This window comes from Oncorhynchus keta, chromosome 29 (assembly GCF_023373465.1).
Source record: "Oncorhynchus keta strain PuntledgeMale-10-30-2019 chromosome 29, Oket_V2, whole genome shotgun sequence".
Taxonomy (NCBI): Eukaryota; Metazoa; Chordata; class Actinopteri; order Salmoniformes; family Salmonidae; genus Oncorhynchus; species Oncorhynchus keta.
Window position 1 is genome coordinate 37,557,367 of NC_068449.1, and position 12,000 is coordinate 37,569,366.

A 12,000-nucleotide genomic window follows, 5' to 3' on the forward strand; every position below is an offset into this window, starting at 1 on the left:
ATAACTCTTGTCCGTAGGACATTACAAGCTTAGAGGCATAATGTTTGTGGTTTTCATTGTGGACGTTTTGAACAGGGGATGCGATTTATATATTATTATTTCTCTATGGCCTCGCTCTTTCTGTGTTGGTGTCAATATGTTCCCCTGTCTCTCTCAGTTGTGTCCCGGTGGTTTATTTTGAGGTCTTCTTCACAGCTGTTTTATCTGTGGGGCCAGAGTTAGAGCACACCCTCCCCCTCTCTCTCTCTTACCCCCCTCTTCACGTTTCCTTTCCCCTCTCCTAGATCCTGGACCTTTTGGTAAGAAGCGGTTCAATATCTTCTATGCGTTTGTTTGCAGATATTTGAGTTTTGGATGGTGTAGAATGAAATATTTTCATGGGTATATGTTTTCTGTCTTGTGCACAGTACGTTTGCATTGTACGTTTGAATGTATTTAGGATAAGCTTACTTTTGGGGGGGAATGGGTGACTTGTCACACTCGTGAAGCAGTGCAATGTTTCTATCGTGATGGAACCTCTTGTTCTTTGGTGTTTTATGAGAAGTTGTCAGCTACAGTATAGGCCAAATGCATTTTTACATGTCCCGTTGTATCAAATGAATGTTCTGTTCAAAGTTTTTCTTGGAATGGATTAGGAAGGCTATAGAAATAGATATGTCTTAATTTCTTCTGAGTAAATGTAAATTCTAACTCAGTTGGGTAGTCACTTAAGTACTTTGCTGGATATTTAAAGTTATGTTTTTTTAAGTGTCATTAATCTATCAAGTACTTTAACAAAAAATATTAGTGTACTACAATTTACAACAACAAGCTAAGATTGTGGGGGAAAAAAATCAATAACATGCCCATATTAAGAAGTTCCTAAAATAGCATATTGGCCCAGGACAGGTGCCATGTGCTCTGACTACTCTGCTCTGCCTGTGAGTTGAGACTGAGTCGAGGGTATGCACCCAGGCAGCAGGCTAATTATATGCACATTAACAGGCCACAATCAAGCACTATCAGACTTCGATAGGCAAACAGACAGTGGAGGTTGATAGATTATAAATTCCTCATCGACTATGTCATGAAGGGTAATAAAATACATAAACAATAGAAAACAGTTTTAAATAATATTGGAAAAGATTGTTTCAGCTATTCTGATAAAGATTGGTTTGACCTTGGCTTTTCTTATACAGCAGTATATAAAATGACTATTAGTATATAGCACTGCTTTTAATTTCCAAGCTTGAGAAACTAATCAGGGTGTTTTCATTGAGTGTGTGAGGGCTATAAGATTAGTCTCATTAACCGTCATCCTTCACAGAAACATTGAACTTGAACAAGAATATGTCCATATTAGTTCAAGTAGTTCTAATTCTATGCTGTATTATATCATTATATCTTAGTGCAAGCCTATCAGAATGGAGACATGTCAGGTGAGTGACCAGGTGGATCCAGCCCAGTGTCAGGGTCAGGTGGACCTGACAGAGGACCTGAGCAAGCAGCTAGAGGACATCATCAGTACCTACCAGGAGGCCAGTGGGGAGCCTGCTGAGCAGGAAGAGGTGGCGGAGGAGGTTCTGAAGGAGCAGGTCACCAAGAGCTCCGCCAAGGACCAGAAACTAGAGAAGAAGATGCTGAAGAGCCTTGGTGGGTTGTGTGTTCTTCTTCATCTTTCTTCTTCTGTTCTATTTAGCATCCATTCAGCATCAATAGTTGTTAGTGTCACAGTGTATCAATAGTTTTAGTGTTATTAACTGTACTGTAACATGATCTCTATTCAGGCAAAGAGGCCATGCTATTGATGCAGAGCTTGAACAAGCTCGGCACTCCAGAGCAGAAACTGGAGGCCATCATCAAGAAGCACGCTGAGCTGGTGAGTGGACCGTGCTGAATTATACATCGGAGGTAGTATGCCGTGGTGTCTAGTAGGGAACTAGATGTGGTCTTTGCCCTTGTATTATCTGTTCATGCTAAATATATTTTATATTATTCGTGGTGAAGCATATAGTTATATTTATCTTAACTGGCTGCTAACCAGTACCATATCATTAGTCTACACCTATGCAGCAGTATTTGCTTATTCTGCATATATTTGTTTTGTAATGAACAAAAATGATGTGTGTGTGTGTGTGTTGGTAGCTGGAGGAGCACCGGGGTGACCAGAAGCAGCTGAAGGTTCTGCAGAAGAAGCTTCTTCAGGTGATGAAGGAGAAGGACCAGCTTCAGAGTGAACACAGCAGAGCGGTTCTGGCCCGCAGCAAACTGGAGTCTCTGTGTAGGGAGCTGCAGAGACACAACAAGACACTGAAGGTGGGCCTCTCTTTGTAGCATATACTGTAGTACTATAGTACACAGACTGCTCTGTCTAACGTCCTAGGTGAGGCTCTCTTCTCACTGTTTACAGCCAACCAGACTTAATCAAATGCATATATCAAATACTACTTTTAAATACCTAAACTGTGCTTGATTTCATATTCCCTATACAGTGGAACCAATGGAATAGTCCTGAAAGTTCAAACTCCAAGCTAAATCAAGCGCAAACTCCAAGCTCAAATACTGACCCAGGTCTGATGCAACAACCAGTGGTGCTCACTAAGTTAAAATTGTGTGGCATGTGTATGGTTAGGCTAGAGTTAGGGCTCTATTCAATTTGTTAAGCTGAAGCGCTACAGATTCCGCTGTTAGAAATGTGAAGGTCATTTCCGATTGAGCTGACATATGCAACATTTCCCCTGAATGCAGTCTCCACTCAAGCGGGAACATTGCCTTTAAATTTAAATTATGCTGTAAAGCTGAACTTCCGGGATGCGGATTGAATAGAGCCCTTAGTATGTGCGTACACGGTCTGTGTGTCTGCTTGTATGTGCAGCGACATTACAGTACATATTTCCTTGCATTATGAGTATATCTGTGAGTGTAACTTACTGTGCATCAGGTGTCTGTGAGTGTGAGATCAAGATTAAGATAACGTTATTGGTCAATTGCACACAGGGTCCAACCTAAATTTTTTCTTCTTTTAACCCAAATTCTTTTAACCCAACCCTTCCGAAAGACGCGCATACCTTTAGAGGTTTTGGAGAGGTGCGGGGGCTGCCACACTGGGCGCTCGGGGAGCTGTTTTTGTGGGGGTTAAGTGCCTTGCTCAAGGGCACCACGGCAGGCAATGGTATCTAGGATTTGATGCTAGGAACCCTCCGGTTGCTAGCTCACTTCCCGGGATTCTAGATGGCAACCCATTGCTAGGCTACCTGCCACCCAACTAACCGCATCATCCTGTATAATGTGATCATGCAGGAGGAGACCCTCCAGAGGTGCAGGGAGGACGACCTGAAGAGGAAGGACATCACCACTCACTTCCAGAGCACGCTGACGGACATCCAGGTCCAGATCGAGGAGCACAGTAACCGCAACACCAAACTCTGTCAGGAGAACAGCGACCTGGCAGAGAAACTCAAGAGCCTCATCTCCCAGTACGACGCAAGAGAAGCGGTATGGGGCCTTGTTACAGACGCTCCGGACTGGAGTTTGTAGTGCAGTTTAAACTGACTGTGTTTATTAACATCCACATGCTATAATAATGATATATATATTTTGTATATCGTTTTTCAATACAATGAGAATCTCAAAGATGCTTTAAAACAATAAAACAAATGTTACTATGTGCGTCTCTCTAACATAAAATATTGTCACAAACACATTTCAAATTCCTTAGCGACGGCATTCAGTACTCAACTGAGATAGAGACCCATGCCACACCAGGAGCCACTGTGTGACAACAAAACAACTTGCTCCTCCATGAGTCGAGACTCAAGAGCATGCTCAGTTGTTCATTTGTCTCATCTTACGTTTCCTTTTTAGTAATTTAGCAGTGCATTAATCTTAAAATAGCTAGGTGAGACTACCACACATCACAGTCATAGTAAGGTAAATGTTCTTCAATCAAGTAGCTCTCAGCAAAGTCAGTGCTAGTAAGAAAAGACAAGTGTGAGTGTTTGTGCAAAGAAGTCGTTTTTTTAGTTTTTTTTTTTTCTCACAGTGTTGTTAGTGTCTGATGAGCTTGGCTCTGTTCATCTCCTCTGCATAAATGTCATTGTTCTCCTTTCAAGTAAAAATGTTACCACTAGCAATATACCAATGATTAATACTAGCCCTTGACTCCTGTCTTACCGTGGCTGTTGCGTCAAACGTGTAATGTTCGTCTCAGTGAAAGTGACCCAGTCTCCCTCGTCTTACCTTGCAGAACCTGGAAAAGGTATTCAAACATCGAGACCTGCAGCAGCAGTTGTTGGAAACCAAACTTGAACAGGCAAACATATTCATTAAAGAGGGAGAGGAGAAGCACAAGCGAGAGAGGGATCATGTAAGTTAGCATCTTTCAGCAAGTCTGGACTGGCTTAATTGATCTCTAATATATGTGTTTGTTATGTAAGAGTTTAATCACATGTTCAGTTAATATTTTTATACTGTATGAAATATGGATCAGTGCATGGAATAAGTTAATCACTAACATCAAATATTTTTGAGAAATTCCATTCAGTGACAACGCAAATATTAACGGATTTATTTTTTATAAATTGTATTTCTCCAAAGTTGATAAATAAGGCGGCACAGTCACAGGTGAAGGTGCAGATTCTGAAAGAGCAAGAGGAAGGGATGCAGGCCCAGGTAAATGGAGACTGTCTCTGTCTGTCTGTCTGCCCGCCTCCCCTCGTATTTTTGTCTGTAATGTATTTTTCGTTGTGTGTCGGACTGTGTAAGACTAGCTGTCATCATTGACGTCGGCTAATAGGATCCTAATAAAATACAATCAAAATCTCTGTCTCTCTCTCTCCGGGTCTGTCTCTATATTTTACAAACTTAACTTTCCCATTTCTCCCCCCAGTTGTCCATGTACTCTGAGAAGTTCGATCAGTTCCAGGGGACTGTGTCGAAGAGCAACGGAGTGTACGCCAGCTTCAAACAGGACATGGAGAAGGTAGCCTAAGTCTTGTTCTCCGTATATTACTATCTCCTTATCTGTAATCTTCTATGAGGTCAATTTGGTTGCCATGGCACAAATACATTCCCTTTGTTTACTATTTGATTTAACTGACAAACTTTCAAATGGGATGGGTTTTGTCTTGTAGATGACCAAGAGAATGAGGAAGCTGGAGAAGGAGTCTATTCAATGGAAAAGCCGTTTTGAGGGCTGCAACAAGGCTCTTATTGATATGCTCACAGACGTAAGATACCATACACATAGCGTACAGTTTTATATATATATATGCCATTTAGCTGACGCTTTTATCCAAAGCGACTTACAGTCATGTGTGCATACATTCTACGTATGGGTGGTCCCGGGAATCGAACCCACTACCCTGGCGTTACAAGCGCCATGCTCTACCAACTGAGCCACAGAAGGACCCCGTTTTCACCCATTTTTTTAAGGTGACTTTTACGTTCACGCTCTGTCAAAGACATGATGAAAGACAAACAAGCAACAGAGTTAAATATGAATCTTCTTTGACTCATGGTGGAGATAGTGGCTGCATACCAAATGCACCCTATTCCCTAGTGCCCTACGCTTGACCATAGCTGTATTGACTTTATGCACTATATAGTGAATAGGATACCATTTGGAATGATACCTATGAGTGATCTTTATGAATATCAGTACTGATTTTCACCCTGTATATTTCTACTCCATTCAGAAAACCCTGAAGGAAAAGGAGTTTGAGCTGTTCACCCTGAAGACCCAGAAGCTGGAAAAACTGTGCCGGGCGCTGCAGGAGGAGAGGAACAGTCTCTCTCATAAGCTCCAGGAAGTAAATCCAGCGGCTGCCACCAATGTAGCGGAGATGAAAGAAAATGAGACAAAGGTGAAGGAGAACCCAGAGGTACCTGCTGCTGAGAAGCCCATTGAGACACCCTCTGAAAACCCCTCAAATGAAAGCCCTACTCTCAAAGTACCTGTTGCTACAGAAACCCTCGGAGTTGTAACTCCTGCTCCGGAAAAACCTGCTCCTGCAACACACCTGACCAGCGAGCTGGATAACCTGAAGGCCCAGAAGTCCCGTCTGCAGGAGATTCAAATGTCGTTCACCCTTTCCAACGTTGTGCCACCTGAGTTCTTTGACAACGAAGAAGAGGAAGAGACCACCACAGATCCACATGGACACACGGAGGCCCCAGAGGCCAGTAGCGAGGCCAGCAAGACCCCAGAGGAACATCACATAGAGGGGTGTAATGGAGACAAAATGACAGAGGAGTCCACTGGCCCTTTTTCTTCTTCTTCTCCTGCAGCAGCTGAAGGACACGAGGCCCAGGAGCAGAGAGATAGGGAACTGGAGACAGTTGACTAGACTATGGTGTAGTTACAGTAGGTTAAAATCAGAGATGAAGAACATGAAGTGATCATAACTTATTTGACTGGATTTTTTAAGAATAAACAATAAAAACATGCTCTTGTTGTCTTCTTTCTATGACTCCATGTTAGAAGAGAAGCTGAGAAGGGGGAGTTGTATAAATGGGAAGCCTAACACTGGATTGATTAGGAGTTGTATATCTTGTATTTATTACGCATCTTTGCTAGTAGTTAATCAGTAATCATTAACCATACAATATGGCTGAGAAAGAGACAGATGCGCAGACTTATGCGAAAGCTTTGACAAGTTTTGTTGAAAATGGAAAAGCACTATTGGAACTCGCTGAACAGGAGAGCAAAGAGGGTAGGTTGTGTGCTAGGCCTACAGCTAGCGCTATCTATTAAAGTTTCATGATTCATTCCTGCTCAACATGGACAATATGTGGAAGGCTAAATTAGCTGTTGGCAAATGGCAACAGTAAGTTAAAGTCAGCAAGGTCCTAAAAAGAGGTTATGATTGTTAATTAAATAAACATTTATAGGACTTCTGCAAGACTACATCAGGAAGAAGATCCGTATTGAACTGAACCAATCACTACTGGGACTTATTCCAGCAGGGGCAAGGTTATTCACAAGGTTCTGTTTTACATTAACAAGTTATTAACCCTTTACAATCTGTTTATAAGCACATATTTGCTGTGAAACTGACTGTCTTTCAGGCCCTGAAAATATACTCTGGAAATAATGCAAAATCTAGCCTATATAGATTCAATGATTATTATTGGAAATGACTACCAAATATGTTTGCAAACAATGAAAGACGTTGATTATTATACACCACCAGCATGTCAGTGAAGAAGAAAAAGGACGCTGATGAACTATGGAAGAGAAGCTACCAGTAAGACATATAGCGAAGCTATGTTTCCTAATCAAAACCATTGACCTTGAATGTCAACACCTTAGGGAGATCAACTTTATTAGAGCCAATGTCTTTAGTAATAATTAACTGTTTACCTCATTAGATTAACCTTTGAACAGCTCATACAGAAGTGACACAGTTATTGTTCTCTCTCTAGATGTGCTGAAATGCAGGATGCTGTTGAGGACTTCTTGCAGCTGGGAGTAAGCTGATATGGCTGTTGCTCGGCCTGTTTTTGATATTACTTGCATGATTCTGTGTAAAAACTCTTGTGTATTAGCTTAGCAGGTTAGCGTTTTTTTCTTGTTCTGGAGGCAGCTACCTCGCATTAACACTTCCTTCCTCCGACATCCACTGGATGTGCTTGGTAATAGGTGCAGTGGGATAGTTTTCTGGAGTACTTGGACAAAGAGCTACATCTGGGTGATAGAATCTTTGGTCAAGAGCCACAAGTAAAATGCCTGTCGCCTGACATACCCCTCATTGATGCCCAGTCTGGAGCGTGAGTTTGATGACTTTGTCTTACATGGCCTCTTCTTTGTGATAGACAATAGGTCAAACCAGGGTATTAACTTCTGCCTGTCAGAAGTGACGTATCTCGTCTGTCTCTCTGTCTTTCTGTATTTGTTTCAGAACTCTGACGTTAGGGAAGTACTTTGGGAGAGGTGAGAAAGTGCTACTTGTGTTGATCCGTCAGTTCTCCTGCCTCCTCTGTCGAATCCATCTGAAAGATCTGGAGGCCCATAAGGTGAGCCATGTGTTGACAGTTGTATCTAAGGTTTATGATACACCTAGTTGACTCTTCTCATCAACATTAGTTCTCTGTGCATAGCCTACAACCTTTATGGATACACAGAACTGTGATAAAGAAAGAATATGCACGTCCATATTCAGGTGCTGGACAGAAAAAAAACATATTCTAGTTGAGGCCATTACACAGAGCACTGTGCCTTGTGTTGCAGATTGCCCTGGATGCATGTTCAGTGAAAGTGGTGGTGGTGTCATTTGGTTGCAGAGAGGGGGCGTTGCATTGGCTGGCGGAGACAGGTTGCCAGTATGACATGGTGTTAGACCCACACAGGAAGGTTAGAGTTACCAGGCAAATTGATTGATTTAGAACGAGGCATCGCAGTGTCAAACATATTTGATTCACTCACTTCCTGATACTTATCTGACGATTTATGTTTTACATACTATATAGTGCATTTACTACTACTATTCATTTACAATATGCACTATAAATAGTCATGTTATGTCGGGGGATTGCAGGTGTACAGCGCTTTTGGCTTGAGAGCATCTCTAAAGAAAGTGTTGAACTTCAACAACATGCTCCTCTACGCTGAATACGTTGTGGCAAACCTGGAGTTTCCAAGAGGTCTGCCGTCTATAGAAGATGATATGTTTCAGGTGTGGTTGTGAGATGATCAGACACATAAAGAATACATTCCCTAAGGAGTGTACTTTTATGGTTATATTTTTTGCTCATTCTGTTTTCCATGTTTTCTCAGCTTGGAGGAGACTTTGTCCTGGATGACCAGGGGAGGGTGCTGTTCTCTCACTGCTGTGACAGCCCTATAGACAGACCTGCTGTAGAGGACATACTGAAAGCCCTATAGAATGACCTGCAGTAGAGGACATGCTGGGTGCCATTCAGAAGGGATACCCAAACCTGTCAGGTTCAACATTATGTTAAAAAACAAACAAGCAGACCCCATCTCATCTGATACAGAAATGTCTTTATCACGGGGAGATATCAGCTATTGACTATGGCCCTCAAATTCTTCCCCCATCTAATCAGGGACTGATTTAGACCTGGGACACCAGGTGGGTGAAATGAATTATCAGGTTGTAGAACAGAAAACCAGCAGTACTCCGGTCAACCATAGGGTAAGATTTGAATAACTCTGGACTGAGATTATATTAGCCGCTCTCTTTCAATAGCTGCTGCACAACTCTGGCACTGGAGACTATAGTCCAGGGGTATTCAATCTTGCCCTAAGAGGTTACTTCTGGTTTTCTGTTCTACTAATTGCACCCACCTGCTGTCCAAGGTCTAAATCTGTTCCTGATTAGAGTGGGAAGAATAAAAAAAACAGTGGAACTGGCTTCAAGTTCCAGATTTGAATTTGAAGCAAATTTTACATGCTCTAACAGAAGACTCTAGCAAAACACTAACAGGTAGTAGCTGATCAATCGAGCGAAACCTTATATGACATTCCCTCATTTTTTGTGAATTATGATTTTTATTGGTTTCCAATGCGATTTCTTATTATTTGCTTGCTGTTGTAGACCTTTTTGAAAGGGTTTCGGCTGGCGTAGATGTCGGTGATGTAACCATATGCTCTAACTTTGAGCTTAGTTCTTCTACAAACTGGGGCTACAAAATGTGGTACATAATAAGGTGCAAGCGTGCAGCACAGTTTTGATGATGTTGCTTAAATTCATGATTACACGTAACCTACAGCACCAGTAACTAATATATTATTAAAGGCACTGCAGAAGAGGAGTTCACCTTATGGACATTCTTGGAAAGCACCCCATGTCACTGCAATATACACAAAGAGAAATATTGTACTATTAAGGACCATAACTTGACTTCTTCACTTTCAAAAGGGCTGACTGCAGCAAAGATGGTGGATAAATGGTCACTCAGGCCACTTACCATTGTCTACTTAAGGGGGTGGCTTATACATGGCTTATACATACAATAAAATGACCTAGGTCCATCAGCTCAACATTCTCAACACTACACTCTAATGGACATTTTGTCAAATGCAACCAGAAAGACCCCTCAATTTCAATGAAGAAAAAGACAATTAGTTTAAGCACTGTCTATTGTTGCAACTTAGAGGCAGATCAGATCCCATTTGACCAATTTATGTAGAAATCCAGGTAATTCCAAAGGGTTCATACTTTTTCTTTTTGATCAATACAAATAGAACCAGGATGTTTGTTTCAGGCATGGCATATTGTCATCAGAGTCAAATACAGCAAAATAAACGTTTTTAATTTTGGTGAGGTAATAGAAGTAAAAGAATTGTACGTACTGTCTTACCCACTTCATATGTATATACTGTATTCTAGTCATGGCCCATCCTGTATAACTACTGCTGTAGATACCTTTTTCTATTAATATACTGTCTTCATTTCTTTATTTTAATTTTTGGGATTATTTGAATATTGTTGTGCACCTGCAAAAACATATGCAAATCTATATATGCGACCAATAAACTTTGATTTGAAAATGCAGCAATGCTAGCTTTCACTAGCAAGCTAGCTGATATCAGATTTGAGTGAAATGAAATTTACCATTTCATCATACTTAGAAAATGTATTTCTCCCCCAAAAAAACAATTTCTCCATTAAAATGATCTATAGGAGTCAGTAGGCAATTGGCATAAGGGGACATTGTCCGAATTAGTCAATTCAATTCACAATTACATCCCATTACAAAATAATGTTGTAACGAGACTCTGAATATCCTTTCTTATTTATTTTTATAACCTTAACATTATTTACCTCAGAACGCTATGCCATTTTACTTACCATTATGCATCTGTTCTCATGGCCCTATGTTCCCTCAACCCTACCTTAAACTGAGGCTTTGGTGGTGGGTCACCTCCTCCCTGCGCCTGCCGGCCCAGTCGCACACATTCCGCATGGTAAGCCTATTTTATTGGTAGTCACACAATTTGACATCTAACTAAGATGTTTGTTGCAGTATTTCTCAATGAAAACATGTGCATGAAAATGAGTCGTCTCTCGTTGAATGACAACAAATACTTTATTGAAGAATCCCCACTCTTGACCAATCACCAATGAAGGGGCGTAAGACTTCGACTACGGACTTCGGATTGCCTCAAGAAAATGTGCGTGTCTGAACAGCCGAAAAAACTCCACAAAAAGTAATCATAATATATGCATGAACTCTTCCGAATTGTTTTTGGCTTGGAAGAATGGGGACGCCTTAAGTCGCTCTACATGCAAAACGAGACAACAGTGATACAAAACGGGCAACGATGTGCTTTAGGACCTTGCAGACGCCTCATTACTTAGATTCAGCTAAGGTCTAGAATTTAGGGAATGATTTGTACTAAATACAGTACAACGCTCTTAGTTTCAGAGATGTTCAGGACCAGTTTATTACTGGCCACCCATTCCAAAAGAGACTGCAAATCTTTGTTAAGGGTTTCAGTGACTTCATTAGCTGTGGTTGCTGATGCGTATGTATTTGAATCATCAGTATACATGGACACACATGTTTTGTTTAATGCCAGTGGCAGGTCATTGGTAAAAACAGAAAATAGTATTTGCATTGTGTCCCGCCAACCCCCACTCTTTGTTTATCTTCTATGCATAGTCACTTTAACTATACCAAGCTTATGGGTCTGCTGTCAGAACCCGAAAAGGCCGCTTTACCACTCTGAGGTAGTGGAATTACTTTGTCTTCCCTCCAGGCCTGAGGACAAAGACTTTCCTCTAGGCTCAGATTAAAGATATGACAGATAGGAGTGGCTATAGTGTCAGCTACCATCCTCAGTAGCTTTCCATCGAAGTTGTCAATGCCAGGAGGTTTGTGATTATTTCTTACAAGCCCTTAACCAACAAGGCAGTTCAAGAACGAGCTAAAAAAATATTTACTAAATAAACCAAAGTGAAAAATAATAAAAAGTAACACAATAAAATAACAATAACGAGGCTATATACAGGTGGTACCGGTACTGAGTCAATGTATGAGGGTACAGGTTAGTAG

The 12,000-nt window shown here is 41.2% G+C and overlaps 2 protein-coding genes across 3 annotated transcripts; both read left to right on the forward strand.

The window, feature by feature from the left end:
- Positions 1 to 155: 155 nt before the first annotated feature.
- Positions 156 to 6,426, forward strand: LOC118362826 (beta-taxilin-like). Its single transcript, XM_035743461.2, has 10 exons — positions 156 to 299; positions 1,389 to 1,632; positions 1,767 to 1,858; positions 2,125 to 2,295; positions 3,280 to 3,474; positions 4,226 to 4,345; positions 4,576 to 4,650; positions 4,868 to 4,960; positions 5,112 to 5,207; positions 5,676 to 6,426. Exons 2-10 carry the CDS (start codon positions 1,404 to 1,406, stop codon positions 6,324 to 6,326), a joined length of 1,722 nt encoding a protein of 573 aa, XP_035599354.1. The 5' UTR covers positions 156 to 299; positions 1,389 to 1,403; the 3' UTR covers positions 6,327 to 6,426.
- A 151-nt stretch (positions 6,427 to 6,577) lies between these two features.
- Positions 6,578 to 10,496, forward strand: LOC118362070 (uncharacterized). 2 transcript variants are annotated; one of them, XM_035742273.2, is made up of 9 exons: positions 6,578 to 6,692; positions 6,871 to 6,964; positions 7,173 to 7,226; positions 7,405 to 7,450; positions 7,622 to 7,749; positions 7,881 to 7,995; positions 8,210 to 8,332; positions 8,517 to 8,654; positions 8,756 to 10,496. In XM_035742273.2, the coding sequence occupies exons 1-9, from the start codon at positions 6,587 to 6,589 to the stop codon at positions 8,861 to 8,863; spliced, it is 912 nt and encodes a 303-aa protein (XP_035598166.1). In that variant the 5' UTR covers positions 6,578 to 6,586; the 3' UTR covers positions 8,864 to 10,496. The 2 variants fall into 2 exon arrangements, with proteins under 2 accessions (XP_035598166.1, XP_035598167.1); XM_035742274.2 differs by having other exon boundaries at positions 6,871 to 6,952.
- Positions 10,497 to 12,000: the final 1,504 nt, after the last annotated feature.